Source organism: Aulonocara stuartgranti (genome assembly GCF_965226115.1).
Source record: "Aulonocara stuartgranti genome assembly, chromosome: 9".
Taxonomy (NCBI): Eukaryota; Metazoa; Chordata; class Actinopteri; order Cichliformes; family Cichlidae; genus Aulonocara; species Aulonocara stuartgranti.
The window spans coordinates 30,425,789-30,445,470 of NC_138960.1; the positions used below are offsets into that span (position 1 = coordinate 30,425,789).

At 40.3% G+C, this 19,682-nt stretch overlaps 1 protein-coding gene across 1 annotated transcript in view; it reads left to right on the forward strand.

Moving 5' to 3' along the window:
- The first annotated feature begins 786 nt into the window (after positions 1-786).
- Positions 787-19,682, forward strand: part of ofcc1 (orofacial cleft 1 candidate 1) — a 77,081-nt gene continuing 58,185 nt past the window's right edge. The window contains exons 1-11 of the mRNA XM_082547155.1: positions 787-817; positions 3,262-3,338; positions 7,577-7,643; positions 8,024-8,203; positions 10,590-10,694; positions 11,344-11,427; positions 13,518-13,742; positions 14,071-14,168; positions 14,459-14,520; positions 15,554-15,605; positions 16,837-17,166. Of these exons, the coding sequence (XP_082403281.1) occupies positions 3,321-3,338; positions 7,577-7,643; positions 8,024-8,203; positions 10,590-10,694; positions 11,344-11,427; positions 13,518-13,742; positions 14,071-14,168; positions 14,459-14,520; positions 15,554-15,605; positions 16,837-17,166 (1,221 nt within the window). The 5' untranslated portion in view covers positions 787-817; positions 3,262-3,320. The remainder of the gene's footprint in view (positions 818-3,261; positions 3,339-7,576; positions 7,644-8,023; positions 8,204-10,589; positions 10,695-11,343; positions 11,428-13,517; positions 13,743-14,070; positions 14,169-14,458; positions 14,521-15,553; positions 15,606-16,836; positions 17,167-19,682) is intronic.

Below are 19,682 nucleotides of genomic sequence, written 5' to 3' on the forward strand. Positions count from 1 at the left end.
TTTGCAGTCATAAATAAAACAGAGGCTGACTGTTTGTTCTAAGGGAAGCATTAGTAGTTCATGATCTGTTTTAAGGAGACATTAGTGTTAATATGCCTTATGCCAAACATGAATGGGCCAATCCGCTGGGCATTTTGTGACTATCCTTCATAGCAGCTGTAAAGCTTGCTTGGTTTTCTTTGGCTGAGAAATACATTTGTCTGCACTTTCCTTTAAATAATGCATGCAACTCGTGTGAATTGTCACATACTACATAATGGATGTTTACACAGCAGCACGAGCACTTTAACGTCAGTTTGGGAGGTTCACTGGAATCGACACTGAGCGATGACAAAAGGGGGAAGTTTCGTACTTTTGTTCAGGTGAAACTATATGTAAACATTTGTTTGAAGAAGCGCCATACCGCACTCCACATTAATAATTCAGCCTTGTTGAGCAGTGATGCCATCTGTTAGATGAAACTATTACACAGACCAGACTTTATCTTGCCAGCTTAATGGTGTTGGTCATGGGTTGCCACAAACTGTCAGAAATGTCCTTCCCCAAAATGTGAAATTGGATAACTCACAGTTCCTGCTTCTGTCATTCATGTTGTATTCATGACAGTCATCTTGCCACTCTCGAATAATGAATTGTGTGCTATCTTTCAAATATAAAAAGTTTAAAACCGGACGTGTGTACTTTCACCCAGAGAAAGTGAACATGAGGAGGTCATCTGACACCAAGTGTAAGGGCTTGCTGTTAGGACCTGCGTCACTATCGCCTTGGCGACTGAGGTGTAGCTAACCATAAAGAGGGAGGATTCTGACTTCACAAGGTAACATACCTCTTAATCCTAAGTAATAACAATATCTATGTATTCAGTTACTGTTATGGTGTGCTAGTTATTTGCAAAAGTTTGGCTTAATAATCCATTCAGATCAAATTACATAGTTTAGTGAAAAGCCTTCTTACCTGCTTTTAATTTACCTGAAGAGGAGCAGTTTGACAGAACTCAGAAAAAGGGATTGTTTCTTATGTTACTATAAATTTATAAAGTGCAAAGAGCACATTTAAAGTAAATATGCTGCAAAATGTTAAAAAGCCTGGCCCCTTTTTTGACTCTTATTGTCAGCCGTGTGAACTGTGTGTTTTGGGGGAGACTGACGGCTGTCAAAGAACAAGAAAAGGCTTCTGTCTGCAAGCAAATAAAATATTCTTTGGTGCGCGATGCCCTGTCTCTTTGTGACTATTGAATTACAGCCCCGATCCGTGTTTGTGGAAACGGGAAAAAAAATGTCAGGGAAGATTTCAGGTCACACCATGCCTCAAAAAAAGGGGAAGTGCCTTGTCTACTGCAAACACTGATCCCACTGTCATTCTGGATTAGGGGCTGATTGAGCTTAGCTGACTAGATGACAGAGGAGATGGTCTTTCTCAGGGCGAAAGAAGTAGATGGAAAAAGGTTGCAGGTCAAATATAGTGACATTCCTGAGGAACAATGCACACACTTGCGGTATTTTTAATCAGTAGATCCATTGTTCATATTAGTGCTGTCACTATTTTAGACGTCTAGGGTAAAGCACAAGCTCCTTATTTAATATATTCAGTGTTTGAATTTATGTGAATAAAGTTTAACTCTTAAAAAGTTTTGAGAGAAAGCCTTTAAAATGCTGCTTTGTGTGGAAAGGTCCAGAAAAAGTCGTGAAAAAGTTCTTTAAAAGCCGAAATATTTTCAGTTCCAAAATTTAAAACAGCAATCAATCGACGGCAGCGTTGTCTTTTTAAACTCTGAACCGAGCTGCTTGTTCCCACCATTTTGCTGTGATTGAACAGTTTTGTGGTGTGCAGGTCAAAAACAAATGCAATTGCAGGAAATCGTATATAGATCATTTAGCTGCACCCTGGCTCGTGTCGGCAGAGTGTGTTTGCATGGGTGTATTGCTCAGTAAACACATGAGTTAAATTAACACAGCAGAGAAGTCCAAACTTCTTGTCTTTTTTTTTTGGATTGATACTAGCAAAAAAAAAAAAAAAGTCCAGAAAGTGCATTAAACTTCCTGGACTTTTGGGGTTTGTTGTGCAGTGCTGTAATATATTCACATATGGCTGTTGACGGAAAGCAGAAAAGTGAGCCGGTCCTTTATATGGTTAACAACAGTACTGGCAATCTCAGTATTTGGCAGGGGGTGTTCAGTTTTAACTACTAATGGACTTATTTTTCTCACAGCATCACAATTTTACAGCCTGTGTAAAACGATTGCACACACACACACACATGCAAACACACAATGCCAGAAAAACAGTTCACCAAATTAAAAACAGGAATGTTAGGGTGTCTTTAATTCAATAAAATACACATGTACAGGAAATGCTACAAAGCACCTCTTTATCTAAAAGTATTATCCTTCTTCTGGTGATAAGCGCCATTAGACACAAATAGATGCAGCTGGAAATGTAGCTGAAAAGTTTTACTCTCCACAGTTGTTTACGCGATCGCTTTTTCCTTTTCTTTTTTTGTTCTCTTTTTTTGTGGGCCGTGATAAGGTGCATGGATATCCTGTGGTCTTTGCCTAGTCAATGTGCGCGGACCGCACACTGGCTCCGCTTTCACTGAGTTATTACGTCGAGTGTAATTTGAAACAATTACAAAAACACTGGCCCACTTGTTACAACACTCATTTTCCCTCACATATACAAACCACAGATTCAATAGCTTTACATGTTTTTCAATCACACCCAGTGGAGCAGTGTTCAGTGTGAAAAAGTATAGCATTTCATCCTAGCTCGCATGGTATGGGATAATCTTTCACATTTTGCCTGGGGTTTGTTTTGCTATTTCAGCAGAAACTTGTGCAAGCCATGTGAATTACCATAGGAAAAGACGATAAAAATACCAAATGATACTGTATCAGATGTAAATGAATAAACACTTTGAATAATCAAGGCAAATAATTTGTTATCTGTGATAATAAATGGTGTTTAGTGTCCTACATTCTCTGAGATGCATTGCAGAGATAACGGTTTTAAGCACACAAGCAGGAGGAGAGTGTGTAATGCTGTGTGTGCTGCAGTAAAGGCTTTCGTACACACATTCAAATAAACCTTTTTTTTTTATAGCTCTAATAATATAGGCATGCTTTAAATTAAGAGGCAAATTTAACGTTTGAAATTAAGTCAATAGTAGCATCTCTGTGCTTTTTATTTAGTTTTTAGTTTTTCATGAGCCTCGGTTTAACTTTATGTTTTTTTCCACCATTTTTCACACATTCTGTTTTTTAGGCCTGGTCTAAGTTCAGAAATCAGGGTCAGCCAGTGATGATCTTTTGCAGTTTGTGGAGATGGACACCTTTGGCAGTGTGAGTACAGTTTCACTTCTGGCCCTCATAACAGTGTGACTGAACACAGCGAGGTCAAATCCTTGTACCTCCAGCTCTCCCTCTCTCTCAAGGTGCTGGAGCAGCCTGACCATTGACATTTAGCATTCCTCTGTGCTGCCTCTGGGTTTTCAATGGGGGGGGACTGAGAGATGCAGATGCCAGTGCCTGGTTCTCAAGGGTAAAAACAAAAAGGCTCTTGAAAATCCCAAGGAGTTCCCATGATCCTAGGAAAGACCTTGATCCGACCTGTGTTAGATTTCCATTCCATGGATTAGGACAAAAAGAGCATATTTGGCTCATATTTACTGGCATTATTTTGGTATTTGTTTTGTATTTTTCCCTGGATTGTGGAATTGCAGCGTTTAGACGACTTATCTAAAATTTTGGCAACAATAAGAATTTACAGATTCTCTGCAGTTTGTTTTCACATCCATTCAGAATTCATGCCCTTCAATGACATTTCTAAGTCGGTACAAAAGCTTGTAGTGACATTTTATGGTAGAAAGTTTTCAAAGTCATTTTTCAAGGTTTTTTCCAGCAACATACATAATCTGTTAGCATCAAAGGAGCACACATGCATAAATAATTGACTAATTCACTTAAAGGGGGCCAGCGTAGATTAATTAAGCTTGAATACTAATTATGTTTTCTGTCTACACCAACTGACGCGGTTGTTGTTTAGAAGAAACTGTTTGGTGGGTCACAATTACCATGCACATATAAGGCTGCTCTATAAATTGAGACGGTTTCACATTTTAAGGGTAGAATTGGCTTTGTATGCTTTTGAAACAAAATGCTAACCTTATCTATACTCATTTAAATAGAGATGCTTTGTAGATGTTTTAATTATTCTTATGACATTTTATCAATATAACAATTTTTATTATGTGGATAGATAAAAAGAGACTTTGTCAACATGAAAACAAAAGTGGTCATTGATTTAGCAAGGCTCAACTTTTGCGTGTCACATCGTTTTATTGCATGGAGTTATGATGTGTAGTCGCACATATATGTATATTAATGACTTTACTCGCTGTGTGTATCATGCCCTTGGATTCAAACTGTGTTGATCAAGACAAATAAGAAATTATTTTTAGGTACAAGTTGGAGCTCAGTGAAGACACAAAACACATTATGGGATCTCTGTGTAAAGCTCTTAAAACTCTTGTCACTTCCAGAATCACTCTTGTCCCTGAATCCTTTGCCTAGTGCGCAGGGTGCTTGTCTGGAAATGGTAGCTTTAAGTAGCTCAGTGAAGACAAGGTTTTGCTGTCTACTCTCCCCTGGCAAGCAGCGCGCAGGGACAGAGGAAGACAGCTCAAAGCTGGGGCCTTGTTTACAGCTGTATGGGGAAGAAAACAGGCAGACGTAAATGAGGGTTGACGGTTTCATGAAGCACAATTGGTTGATGGCAGATTCAATGTGACTGGGCTGAACTGGGCGATGATCCGTACAGTATGCAAAATTCACTTTCTAGCTGGTCTGTGCCCACCAGCCCCTAGCAGCGAGCGGTCTTCCCCAAGCCCTTCTAGCTATGCCTTTGAATGCAACAAGAACTGAACAAGGCATTGTTGTGCTCAATTCCTTTTGACAACAATCACATTTAAAAAGAAAGAAAGGGAAAAAAGTCACGATTCTCCTTTTTTGTCACCCGTTGTAAATTATTTTTTTCCCATGTTGGCTGCAAAGTAAGCATTTGGTGTGCTTCACAGTGAAATGAGGTGGAGTGGGTGGATTTAAAGGGGCATATGTAGATGCCTTCAGATGGGAAGAGAATGGGCCTTTTGTGCTGTGCTACTATTTACAGTATGGCTGTTGTGAATGGTATAATACATCCAAATTTCTTGGCGTGTAATTTTGGTGCAGCTCCAAAAGTTTAACACATGTTTGTGCAAAGTCACAGAAAACAGCAGAAACTTTGGCTTGGGCTGGTTTTCACATTTCTCAGTGTACTGCATAGTAAGTCCTGCACCTGACCAATTAGTTGGCTTTTTTGTTTTTTTTAATGAGTCCTTTCTTAGCTTTCATGACAGAGAGCTTTACATGGCAGGATGTGCACCCAGAGTCTGGGGCTACCATATAGAGTCTAGGCTCTTTACTTGGTTACCTTATATTCAAATTGACACTTTTATTTGCAGGGCATGAAGCTATCGCACTATGCACAGTTAGAAACATGGGAACTTTTATAAATCAGAGTAATCCAAAATGTGCTTTGAGGACAACCAGTGTAAAGACAAAGAAAGAAAAAAAGAACAGTGCCAAAAACCCTTCATGTTATGTGCTTAAAATGTAAAGTCTGCTATAAATTATGAAGTAAATGATATTGCAGATATTTCTAATTGGGCTGTTAGCATAAAAGGTGGCTTCTTCTTAAACGTCCACTCTTCAGATGGTTTGTGGTTCAATCCCCAGCCACATGCCACAGTGTCCTTGGGAGAAACATTGAACAATAATAGCAAACATCTGTGTTGAAAGGACTTATATATGCAGACTATTAAAGATTATTTTCCTAGTCTGAAAATCAATTACAGTAGCAAACAAATCTGAAATGTTTCTAATCACAGTATGTGTTGTTAAAAGGCTGAACAACAAGCTTTTAGTGTCAAGGGGGAAAACTGTAGTGTGGATGGACATTATTTTATATTTAGTCATTAAGGATTTCCGAATTGGCTCTGAGGTTCCAATAACAATCAGCATTTTAATACCATATAAAGAATGCAAATACCATTTAGCTTATTCAAATCACTGATTTAGTTTGCAGGATAATATTATTTAAGTTGTCTGGTGTACAAATGAGGAGTGTGTGCATTTTTCATTAGCAAAAAAAGAACTGTTTGATTAATTTTCTTCTAATTGTTGCAGGGAATGTCGATAATTTGAGTATGCACCTGAACATTAGTGCAGAAAGTTCTGTAAATTGTTTACTGAAATGTAAAAAAAAAAAAAATCAGAGAGAGAGAGAGAAGAAGAAGAAGAAGAAAATGAAAGAAACGACATGGAGACATCTTCACCAATGCAAAATTTGTCTCTCATTTTTGTATGTGCAACTCAGAGAAAATGATTGGTACCCAGTCGAAAAGAAAATGGTTTTTAAATAAGTTACAATTAGATAAGCATTAATCTCAGTGGTATAAATGAATGTCTTGCTGTAGGGCTTGTTGAATGTAAAAACAGATTTACAAAAACTCCTCTTACCAGATTGGTCTGGAAGTAGTCCTCTGCTATTTTAATTGCTCTGTCATTTAGAGTTGAAATAAGCCCTCCCCACCCATTCTGCCCCTTGATTTTTCCTTTGAAATTAAATATTGTATACAAATACATGCTGTTCATGGGCATGAGCACAGTTCATCACTGAAATCTGCATAAAATGATGCTTAAAAAGCTCCATACGCTCTGAGCAACAAAGCTCTTTTATATGGCGCATTCTTATGTAAACATATCAATAACAAAAACAACTACTTGTGCTTTTTACCTCGGCTTTCTTATTGTTCTGCTTGTCCGCAGAAATGAGAGAAATGTGGGAGTGCGGGGTTTGTTCCACATACTCTTGATTTCAAAGAAACCCATACTTTCTGTCTTATAGACCTTCTTCTTTTTTCTTTCCACTTCATACCAGTGAAGACCACCTACAACTCCAAGTCGGAATAGTGTTCACTTAGCCTGTCTTTGTATTCCCCCTGCCGCCATTTATATTAAATTTGTGGCATCTTCAAGAATAAGTCCTTCATCAAAAATCTGTCTTTACCAAATGCAGGAGACCTGACATGATGTTATTTAAACACCACTTCTCTCCCTCCTTTGAGGGTTTTTAGGTTGAGTTCATGTGAATGGAAGTAATGAGAAGTGTGCCTGGATTTCCATACTCATTTGCACACCGAGACGGTGTACTCTCATGCAGCTTGTGCAGAAAAAAAGAAAGAAAGAAAGAAAATGCATAATTTTCCAGGCGCGAGTGTTGTTGCCCATTCTTTTTAGAAACAAGGAGGGAGTATTTTAATGTGACCTTCATTACACATTCGTGTCAACTTTTCTTATCTATTTATGATTAAATTCTTTTCCACTCCTGTTGTTCAATTAGTGCTTGACCCCTTTAGCGGCGATGTAAATTAAATGACATTTCAGTGTCGTCCCATATTTAAAATACTGCGTTAGTTGCGGATCATAAATGATGATCTTCATTCTGCAGCTAATTTATTCATTTAACAATTTCCCTCCAGAAGTTACAGCAGAAGGCTCTGCAGCAACCTAAGCAGAAGAAATCCAAGTCGGCTGAATTTCTGATGGGTGAGTCCTGCTTGATGAGTTATTGCTCATAATTTGTGTAAGGATTAATTAACTAATTACAGACAAATGGCTTTGGGCTAAATTTTGCTCTTGCTTGTCAGGGCGCAATTTGTAATTATTTTAATCATTTCTTCTTCTCCTCTTTTTTTTCTCCTCCTCCTGCAAGATTCTGATTTAATTTTAACCTAATTGTGTTTTAGCATCATTCGAGGAGGATGCGCTTGAACATTTTGGGGCAGTCAAAGCACCAATAGAATTCTGTTGTTTATAAATATGCCTTGTTTTTTTCTTTTTTCTTTTAATGACTCACTTTGATGTAAGTGTTGTCCCGGCCCTGCGTGTCATTGTATTTTCATTTATGTTTCTATTTATTCTGTCAGGGAGAGAAGCGAGAGCTAATGTGGTGGGCATTGAAAACCCAGCCTTTGATGGAGAAAGAAGCACCGAGCATTCCATTCCTCCGGTTTGGCTCGGGAGAGAAATTCGAGGTGACAGACCAGATAGCACCCTTGCAGCTCACCAAAAAAAAATGGAGCCGCGAGCCCCTGCCAAAGAAAGAGGTGAAGCTTCATTCTTCATTAGCCTCAAATTTGTTGACAGTAGATGTGTTCCTGATCTAACCTTTCTCTCACTGCCTCTTTCCTTCTCTCAGTCTGTAGCTTTCCATTTGGGGGGCCCTTGGTCCCTGCATTCCAAAGCAAGCGTGTCCTAACAAGCAACCCTCGTATAACTTCTTCCTTCGCTGGAGAACGCTACAGTAGTGGGTGTTCTATCTCTATCTAGAAGTACCCTCGACACAATCAGCCTTGACTCCCACTCTCGGCTACATGCCTTGTGGTGGGCTGGAGTCATAGGAGAGTGCATTTACATACGCTACTACGCTATCGAGCCGATCCGCTGTCTGTGTGGTGTACTCACAACGCCCCCAAAACACAGCTTAAGGCCAATCAGGCATACGAATATGCCCCCTTATAATTCAGTATGTCAGAGAGAACTCTTGAGGAATGGGATGGTAAATTAGGATGTGTTCGAGGTTGTGAGTGTGCCAGTTTTCTCGGGGATGAGTCACATGTTAGATTCTTGATTTAATATGGTTTATTTTGCTTTCGCTGTGTATGGCTAGTAATTATTATCTATTTTGTCATTATTTTTTATGCACAAGAGGCAGAGCAAATCCTGGGTGGAAAATAAAGTTCATTCTCAAGTTGCTCTGGAAAAGCAATCATCTTTTTTTTTCTCTCCCACCATCGGCTCGCATTTGGTGTGAATTAAACACTGTCAATATCCATTATAAGGATTTGCAAGGTAGGCGACCAAATCCGGAATCAGAGAGAGAGCCCCATCCGTTCAGAGAGGAGTGTTACATCTGACTGCCAGTAACTCAGAGTAGCGCTGCAATTGGACAAGGGAAGCCTGCTTTGATGGACTGCCTTCATTTTTACATGGACTTGATTAGGAAGGCAATTTATGGTTGCTGAAACACTGCAAATAAATAAAATTGAAAATGCACTGAAGAATTTATAGGTTCTGAATCCACAAACTATGAATCAGTAGCACGCAATAAGCACTTCTGACTTGTGTGCCTTTACTGGAAGATCCAAACAGAAAATGTTCCATGTTTGTGACACTTTGGCCTTTTCCAGACTCTTTCATTATCTCTTGGTCTCTGCTAACAGTATCTCTGGCTGCCAAGAAGTGCTAGTTACAGATATTGTGCATGTAAGAACAGATAATTGAAATTTTCATTAGAGAGATGAATTGGAGGGCAGCCAGACTATTTAGGTAAATCACAGCTATGATTCAAAAGGCGATTCACGAAGCTACTACCATTATGCAAATTTGTATTTGAAAAAAGGGTTTCATAACCTCAGAGCTATTTGCGGAGAAATTGTTCAAACTCTCTGCTAACAATGTACCAGGATTTAACATGTGAATTTCACAGTCAATTTATGACACCATTGAAGAGTCATGTAGCAGCATGACTCTTAATAAGTATTTCAGTCTGAGTGTTTAAGTTGGAGTATGAAAGAGCAGGAAAACCTCATGCAGATATTTTACAAGAACACAAAAGAATTTCTGTGGAGTTTTTTTGGGGGGTAGTGGCCGAGTGGCCAGTGGTCCTTTTATGCAAACAAACTCGCATTTTTATGCAACCAATCACTGAAGCCCTCAGACTTCTATAAACGCGCCTTGTGTGGAATATATAACATGACTTAATCCATTTTCCCCTCACAATCTGAGAAATACAAGTCAAGCAATTTAGATTGGAGCAAAATATTCAAGGCTTGCAATGATAATGATTCCAGGGGTTAAAAAAAAGCTGTAGGTGGGGTGTACCTTTAATAGAAAGTGCCCCTGAGCCAACTGATTCCCATAAACTCTGTGGAGCAGACTTGATACCCATAGGTCAGTGATTGCTAATAAGAAGTCAATGAGACATGGGCTCAAGTTATTTTCCTTTGGATCTGCTCCCCCAAACTTGCCTCCTTCTCTAGGCCGCTGACCTCGGAGTATTTAGCTGGTATTGTCTTTGAAATTCCAGGTACTTTTGGGCTTGTAGACTTTCTCATTAGTTCCTTTTGAACATGGAAAACATATGGCAGTCATATTTAAGAGATTGCTTGCCATGACCTTTTGCAGCATGCTAATTAGGCCCCAGAGCACCGCAGGCCGTGGAGAGGTGCACTGAGAAACCCAGGAGTCTTTTTCCCAGTTCTTTCTCTGCGCCTCTGAACTCCTGTCTCATCTTGGCTCTGCCTTATCTAGTAGCAGCCACTACCACTGCCCTTCGACAGTGTGGGTTTCAAAATTAACATTTTGCTTCATGTGCTTCTAATAACCACTAACCTGAACCTGTACAACTCCCTCCTTCCCCTCCCTTACCACCCCGCCAACTCCCAATCCCTCTTTCTCTCATTCGCTTTCCTCGTCGTGCACTTTCCACAGGAAATGAACGTGCGCAAAATTACTTTGACCCGTCATCGACAAGGCAGACGGACTCGGGGCATTGCAGGATGACTGGGGTCAGCGCTGAAGATGAGCTGGAATTAAGTATGCCATTCTCTGTCATAATGGTTCTCCTCGGTTCATTAAAGAGGGGTGAGAGAGATCACTAGTAACAGGCTGCCATTCGTGATGCCACGGCGGTCTATGTAAATACACCAAGTGATGGCATCACTAGATTGGCTACCCAAGTCGTTGTCATTGATGAAGGTCATGTATCATTGGTCAGTTTTCATTTCACAGTGGCATTTCACAGTGGCATTTTCTCCCCCCCCCCCCCCCCCCCCCCCCCCCACGTGCAGAGCCATATCAGGAGTTTGCAGCCCCCTCCTAAAGTAGGCCTATTAAAGGCAAGCTCTTGGGAGCCAAGTAATATGCATGTTATAATGAAACCTGGCTATTAATGGAGAAGGCATTTCACCTGTATCTTTTGGATATCACTGCCGTGTAATATCAAAGGATCCACCAAATCAAATCTCATCACATGATGACAGGCCAGCTAACAGGCATGTTAATGCTCCCATTTCATTACCCCTCTACATACACTTGATTTTCACCCTTCCCCACGACTAATTTGCATGTTAAGATGCAGTTTCGATTGAGTTGGCTGATAAGCAGAAAGTAATTATTAAAGCACACAAAAAGAAATATATTTCTTTTTTTGGCACCATTCAAATATACTTGTTTGGATTTACAGAAACTTTCACTGCTGATGAAAAGAAACTGTATGAAAGAATAACTGCGTTGCTGGATGACGAAGACACCTTCATTGACTTACCTGGTATGTATCCCCTATTAGCTATACTACAGTGCCATAGTGATTTGTGGGTCCTTGATTTATTGTGATATTTAGCCAAATTTCATCCAGTTTTGCACATTTAACCTATGTGTATCACTTAAACTAGTTTGCATGTATTTGCTTGTATTGCTGGTTTAAATCATTGGTATAATTCACAGACATGCTGGTTAGTGTAGATAGTGCAGAAGCACTAAATTTGTTTTCAGACTTTAGAGATACATCTTTCTGTTAACTTCCATCTGTATTAAAATATCATTAAAAACACAATTTTGTGAACAAGAATATCATATTTTCTTGTGTGTTCTACTTTCTAATGTTAAATGTAAATAACAGAAACCATCCACCCAAAAATATGATGCTGTATTTCCCACTAAAAGCAGCACTACCATAGAACAAAGAGTAAACTAGAAAGGGACGCTCACCAGCAGACGGTGCTTTCCAAGCAACCCTATTGTCTCACAGTAGTCGTGCCTTTTCTCATTAGCTCAGTTTCATTTAAATATGTAGCCATCCAGGCAATACTGAGATGGTTTAAGCTTAGCATTGTTCTGGGTGAAGACAGTCATACCAGATCCTGTTGACATGACGCACATCTCTCTTGTAATTCCAGCGCACAAGTGATGGGTTTAGGCCCGCTTCAACACGGTAGAATTTAGCAGGCTTGTATTATTTCCTATTGTTTTGGATTTAGCTGTACCACCGAGATTAGCAACCCCATCCATTGTTTTGGAATGTTCATGAAATCCCACAGAGAAAGTAAAGAGGATCTTGGATTAAGAGTTGCTTCATGCAATAGGCTGAGAGAAAGGGAAGGAAAGAGAGACAGGGAAACAGAGAGAGAGAGAGCTTGTACTTCTGTACTGTCCAACACTACTTCCAGTTAGCACTTTACTGAGCTACAATAGACTTCAAGACAATGACCTTATGCAGTTGTATGGATGCCTCCCACCGGTGTAGGCTTCAAGTGTTCTTTGCAGAGGGCTCAGAGTATGTCAGTCCTGATCCTGACATTTTGTGACTGCTTCTCAGGCTTTTGTTTTGGCTTTTACAGCCTGTCACAAAGCACCATACACATTTCACAAGAAAGAACCTGAATAAAACAAAACATTAATGAAATGGACAGTGGCCAGTGTTGGAGCTTTTTTTCTTTCCTCTTTTAAGAAAAAAAATCCTGGAGAAGTCTTGTCTGTCTGCCTTGGATCTTCAGCTCTTCTTCTTTTTTATCTTGATGAATTCCTTTGCTTTGGCTTGGAGATGAAAGACCACAAAACTGGTATTCTGGTTTTCTGTAAGGCGTTAGGCGTCGCTATCAGCCTCTATGTGAAAAGCATTAAGCAGTTTTAACAGATTTGGCTCTTGCACACGTTGGACTGCACACGTTGAATATAGAGATTGTTGAAGAATACATCACATTTCTACCAATGAGCCAGCACAGCAAAACTGAAACAGAAACAGCGAGCATGATAAGCTACTGCAAACAATGCCTCTCTCCATTCAGTAATGATTTTTAGGTTACTAACTTAAAACTACTTTGCATATGTTTTTTTCAGTTTAGAGGCTTGGTCCCATTTCAGTCTGGGCATGTTAGATTAGCCTAGCCTGTAGAATGCCTTTTACTGAAATAGAGCAATTTGATGAAATGTGCTATATTCATTGATTCATCCTATTTTTTTTAAACTAACTAAAAATATATATTTTTGTACACCTCTTATAATAAAAAACTAACATTATAGGATTCAGCATTTCTTTTTTGTTCCTTCTCTAAACAAAGTCCTGCCTCAGTATAGTTTTAAGCCAAACATGTGGATGTGTGAATTGAACATGATGCTTTTTGACTGTTCACCATTGTGTTTTTGTACAAACTTCCACTTCAGTACATCATACTGTTTGCAAACATACACATATCTATCAGTTTGTGCCTGTTTCTGGATGTGCTAAATATGCTCATCCATCAGTATGTGAATGCATGTTCCAGTGTTTACGAGTGGAAATCCGTGTGCGTATGTGTGTGTGTTTGTGTATGTCTGGTTGTGCGTGTGTCTGCACATGCCCACTGATGCGAATCTCTCCAGGTACGCTGCTAGCCTCCAGGGATGAGGAGGTGTTGGAGGTGAAGGCGGGTGATCTGGTGCTTCAGCGGCGACTGCTGCTCCACAGTGGTGGTGATGCCTCGGGCTCCAGGCCCTCCCAGGCCCATACCATTGCCAAAACCCAGGCTGAGGGTAGTACTGAGCTGGGAGGAGAGGCTGGACTCGAAGCAGGGAGGATGGTAATGGGCAGAGAGAGCACTGTAAAAAGTAATGCTATCCTTTTATTCGTTTTAATGTTGATTGATCCTATACATATATACATAGTACTATTTTATTGCACTAAATTAAATGGATTATCTGATTAAAACAAATATATATTGGAGAGCAGAAAATGTCTCATAAAATCAAAGTTAAAAGTAACATGATATTATTTCAGCATTGCAAAATTAATTAATTCAATTCAGGGTTGCATGATTGGATCAATGATGCAATGGGAGACTTGACATAATATTCAAAGAATCATGCATGCTTTGGTAATCTTGTAGTTTTGTTAAATATTAGAATGCTTTTGCTGCCTCTGTAATATTTCTTGCAGTGAGGACAGCTGAGGAGGTGATCCCCCACTACACCCAGCAGCTGAAGGAGCGTGCGCGGCCTGACATGATCATGCTTGGCAGCCTTTCACTGCAGCAGGTCAGCGCTACAAAGAGGAATATCTGTGTCATCATCCCATATTCACCAGCACATCAGCCATGTCCATTATAGTGTGTACCAGTGGCTTGGCTAATGGACATAGAGTCTGTGCATGTGTGCATGTACGTCTATCTGTTTTTTGTCTCTTCACATGCCTGTTTGCAAAGTGAGTAACTTCCTTGGCTTAATTTTCTTCTTCTCATTTTCTATTTTTCTTCTTTTCTATGTTGTCCCAAACCTCCCCCCCCCCCCCCCCCCTCCCTTCTCAATCCATTTCATTTTCTTGGAAGATGGTCTCAGCTGAATGCACTCATGTTTCTTTTGAACAGCGGGCATTCAAGGTACTTCAGAGGTTAGATTACTCATTCATCCTTGACTCAAAATTAGAACATGGATTTTAAATCGATATTCTATTCTACATATGATAAGCTCAAACCATTAATTTATTTGATTTATGTAGACTCTCTTCTTCTCTCTTTCCACTTTGTTGTGCATTATTATGCATATTTGTCTCTAACAGAAGCTGAATTTCCTCGGTGCTTTACAAGTCTCACGGTCTTTTCAGGAAAAAAATAAAAGATCACGACTACTTTTCATTTTCCAACTGAGGATTTTCTGAACTAGCTTTAAGATCTGAAGCTTCTTTCAAAACAAGTGTTTGCATTCGATCAGACAGAAGAGAAATGGGAGTGGATAGAAGAACAGCAGGTTCTCATTGTGTAGGCAAATCTAGGTTCCAAAGAAACACATTAATGCATATGTAAACACAGGAATGCAGGACTTCTATCCACTGTATTTTTAGTTCTAATCCCATTTGAAAAGAGAGGAGAGAGAGTATCAAGTTACATGAATAGAAAGTAAATGTAACAAAATACCCAACAATGACTTACTGTCACTCCGAAGTCACAGCAACAGTTGACTCATCTTTCCTCACTGGATAATCAGCGGCATCTACTGTGTACTGTATCAGTAGTGGGATCGGTGTTATCTTATTCGACAATAATATGTATGCGCTCTCCTACTGTTTCCACTCCCACCTCCCATTGAAAGCACATTATCCACCAGAGATTTCACATCTATTTTAAAAATAATAGCGTTTTTCTTCTTTCTCTATTCTGCCGCACAAAGCCGCTGCAGTGCGAGACATTGTCACTTAGCAGTGTCAATGTGTCTGAATGGGGAGTGTGAATGTGCTGACTGAATGTAAAACCGGCAGAAATACTCATCAAACGCTACATGTCTTTAGGGTCTGGCTCGGTATCGATTGCCTGCAGATTGCATTACAGTTGCTCCTTGTGCTTAATTCTGCCATTATGGTGCACTGCACTGTTTCACAAAGCTGCACCCAAAAGAACGCGTGCATGTGATTTTGAACATGTTTTCAGCAAGTGGCTCAGAATGGACCCCCGAAGAGAAGCAAGTGGGCAAAGAGAAAGAAAAGACTAATGGCTTTCTTCACTGGTGATTTTAAGGTAAATGATCATGTATTGTATAGTGCAGAGCAGAGATGTTGCTGTTTTGCTACATATGAGAACACAACATATCCACTTTAAATTAAAGGAGCCCGGTTCACAAAGAGACAGCGATGAGGCAGTGAGACCACAACCCATGATGAACACACTGCTTCCGTGGTAAAGTCCAGCCCATTTCATATTTCTTTCCATATGTAAAATTTATGTCACATGACTGTAATCATTAATTGTGTTGAAAGCATTTGTATTCCCACTGACGTTCGGGAAGGAATGTAATTCATGTGTCCCCCGCATGACTTCTCTTGTCGGCAGACATTGCGTTGTGGGTACTATGGCTCCGGGGCACAGAAATCTGTCCATGTCACTGGGCTCGGAGGTGCATCAATTCTTGGTCCATCCGCTTTATTCAGAGATCACACATCACATCTTGAAGCGAGAGCCCCAAAGGCAATCAGCTTAGCATGTTTAAGTTTTAAGTAATTACGGACTACCGCGCCGGCTGACACGATAAAATCAAGACACCACTGTACACATCAGCATCTCGTCTCGCACCGGGTTGTATTATGGGTGGGTGGCAGTCGGACACCAGCCCTGTCAGATGAATGTGGTTTGGAGTTTAGCGAGATGACCTCCTCTCGACAGCCTTGAACCCTGTAAATTCCCTCTGATATCAATGGTGGGTGGCTATTAGACATGGGAGACTTTCTATGCATCACCTAGGGCTACATCTGCCTGAAATTGAATGAGAAATTATTTCACTTTCTCTCTCTCTCTCTCTCTCTCTCTCTCTATGCCTGTGAAAGAAAAAAATTAAAGAGCAGAGACACAGAGCTGACTTGTGGTTTTTGTAACAAATGTGTAATTCATTTGTTTCCACTGTTTCTAATTTAATGGAGGTTGAGTAATTGCATTAGGAAGCACATTGTGCCTTGTTGTGAACTGATGAAAGCACATGTAATACTTTTGATAGGCAAACAGAGAGGAGGGAGTGAAGGAGAGAAAGAAAAGAAAGAGTGCTCGCCTTTGATGCGCAGCATTTATTTGCTGAATTATCCTCCCTTTTACAAGCATCTTATCCCCAGTCACAGGCAGGCCAGGGCCCTTGTGATATTGCTTTATTTTGAGGAATTAAGAGAGGTGGCGAGGAGACAGAGCGAAGCAACCGCTTATTACATTACCACTGATAAGATTGAAAGGCAGAGAGAAGAAAAAGAGGAGGGGGAGAGAAAGACAGAGAGAGCGAGAGACAGTGGAAAGTGTTTTGTTGTGGTGTTATTAGATTGAGCCGCTGTTGGCTACAGAGTGGAACAACAGAGGGTCCAAAATGCAGGTGGCTGTTAACAGGGTTAGCCTCTTGTGTTTGTGCGCATCGCATACAAGTGTGTGTTTGTGCACGTAGCAGCCGCGACATCGAAAGCCCGTCACTCAGAGCGTTGGGGGAAGGCCAAGAAGAAGCGATGGCCAAATACAGCCAGATGACAGAGCTCCCAGAATCCTCCTCTGCAGCATCACGGCCCCTGTGGCAGGTAAGATCTGTTAGAGCGAGCCACACATTCACCGAGGACAGAAAGCATGTAAACAGGAAGTGACATACCCTTAATCTGTAAAAGGGTGGTCTCGCAGGAGAAGATATTGATCCTGAAGTGTTTACAAATAACCACAAAAAACAAAAGTGAATGATGTAATTTTGTGAAATCCTGTAACCTGTTAGAGTATCCAAAAAAAAATCCTTTATTTTCTAGATTTTCAAATTTTGCTCCTGTATGTGCACACGCCTGCGCAAAAGCGCATATATTTGCAATACAGCGCTGACTAAAACAGTTTTCCTTATACAGCGTGCTAAATACGTAGTCACAATATCACTATATATTGACACAATGTATTTTTACGTAGCATATAAAGAATCTTTTTTCTGTGGGGATGGTGTCTTTGGTTTTTGCAAAATAAGTAGGAGGAAAAGGGAGCCTTTAGAGAAGAAAAAGGGGGGAACAGAGTTAGAGGAGAGAAAAGATAACCGAGTAGGAAAGAGAGAGAAGGGGACTGCAGCTTTAGTGGTAGCATCACCAGCTGTGGGAGGAGTGTGCTGTTGTGTTGCATCTGGGGATGAGGCTGCCATGCCACCGTGCTGGCTTAAAGATGTAATGAATCTTCAGTCGGGGGCTTTCCTTCCAGGGTGACAACTGGCTTTGAGGAAGGTTGTAAATGCAGGGGAGATTGTGGTATAATTCCTCAGACTGGCGTTTGTGCCCCCCAGTCACCATTCGATTATCTCCCAAATTGCTGTGTTTCACTGAGATAAAGATTTTTTATGGCTTGCTGACTTGAAACAACTAGCACAGGCAGAATAGGGGGCAAAAGAGGGAGAGGGAAAGAGAGAAAGAAGAGAAAGCAATGGCCAAACCTGCCACGCATAGTAATTTCCTTTGGTAAATGACAAAATCTTTGTTTATATGACATTTCCCTAAAATCACTGCAGCGAGATGAATCTGAAATATAAAATGTCACATTTGGCATGCAAAACTATGAAAATATATTTCTGTGCAAAATTCATGGAGGCATTTAATTTAGAACGTGTTTAATAACTAAGGCAGCCTGCATCAGTAATCCTGCCCGGAGGTCCCAAAAAGATTGTCATATTTATTCTCTCCTTTCTTCACCCCCCCTCCTTCATTCCAAAGCCAAAAAATTTTAAGGGTAAATGTTCATTGTTAATTAAGATATACTAATTAAAATGAAAATAATTAACGAGAAAGCTTAATCTCTGAATATTAGCCCATACTTAGAAAGAAAGGAAGTTTTTGTATGTGGCATTTCCTGTCTCTATTAAGAGTGCATTTTGTGTGATCAGTCAATGTGTGGAAAGCCCTGAAAAGATATTTCAGTGAAAGGACGGCCGCTTGCCAGCAAAACCACGGAGGATCCCTCGCTGGAGCCTTTGATCTCATCTGTAGGAGTGCTGTAATGTTATGGCACTTTAGGCACAACTCAAGCTTGGGGCAAACAAACCACCTCTGATATGGAAAATTGGCTCACTTCACCTTTTACCTTCACCTTGCTGTCTCGACTGACTCCTGTGATGCCTGTGCAAGCATGTGGGCTTGATAATAACAATGCTTACAAATTGGACACCGGTATGACGTTATTATTTTTTATTCCAGTGCTTCTTTATGCTCCTTTCTCCTCCTCCTCCTCTTCCTTTCTTGTCTGCATGCATACATCTCGTTCCAGTGTGGGGGTTTGGAGGTCTTCATCCCCTCCTCCCAAATGTGAGATGTGTGGGCTAAACGGCTTTGCCACCAATTATACTAATTTCACTTCTGCCTAAATTGTTTTAGTTGTTTTGGTATGCAAAGATGCTCACAGAGGGGAGATTGCGGGGCATTACTGCAGGGCTCAGCACACACACCCCTGCATTGCCTGGCAGAGCAATGGGGATCACCAGCCCTTGCTAGGTGAACGTGTGTGGTGCGTGACTATGAAATAGCAGGGAACAATCTCAGGTACAAACAGCACTGTGTGAAAGTGCGTGCATATGAGTATAGACACTAGCCCCTGAGTGATGCTATATCATTGATTGGAACTGAGGTCTTTAATTGCCAAGCATTCAGAATTTGCCCCTGGCGACTGGTTAACATGGTGTAAATTTGAGCACATAAAATAAATAGGAATTAGAAATTGGACCTTAGATCATATCAACACTTATTTAGGATAGGATAGGATGATATGTTGAGTATCACTGTGCGAATTGTATTGTGGATTTATTTACCTTCATCTGGCAGCAGGATTAGGTCAGGAGAGCTGCTTAAAACTTCAGATGGCAGCTTACAGATAGGTTACAAGTAGTTAATATTATAGCAATGTATCAGTAGTCTCATGGTAACATAACTATAAAGTTGTATTACCCGACAACTTAGCAAAGTAAGGACCAAATTTTGTGCCATCCTATGCTATAGGTTGGTAGATAAACAGTAAAATCTTGATGTTAATGCATAATTATTTCAATATCAAAAGACAATTAATCACATAATATTCTGTATTTGCA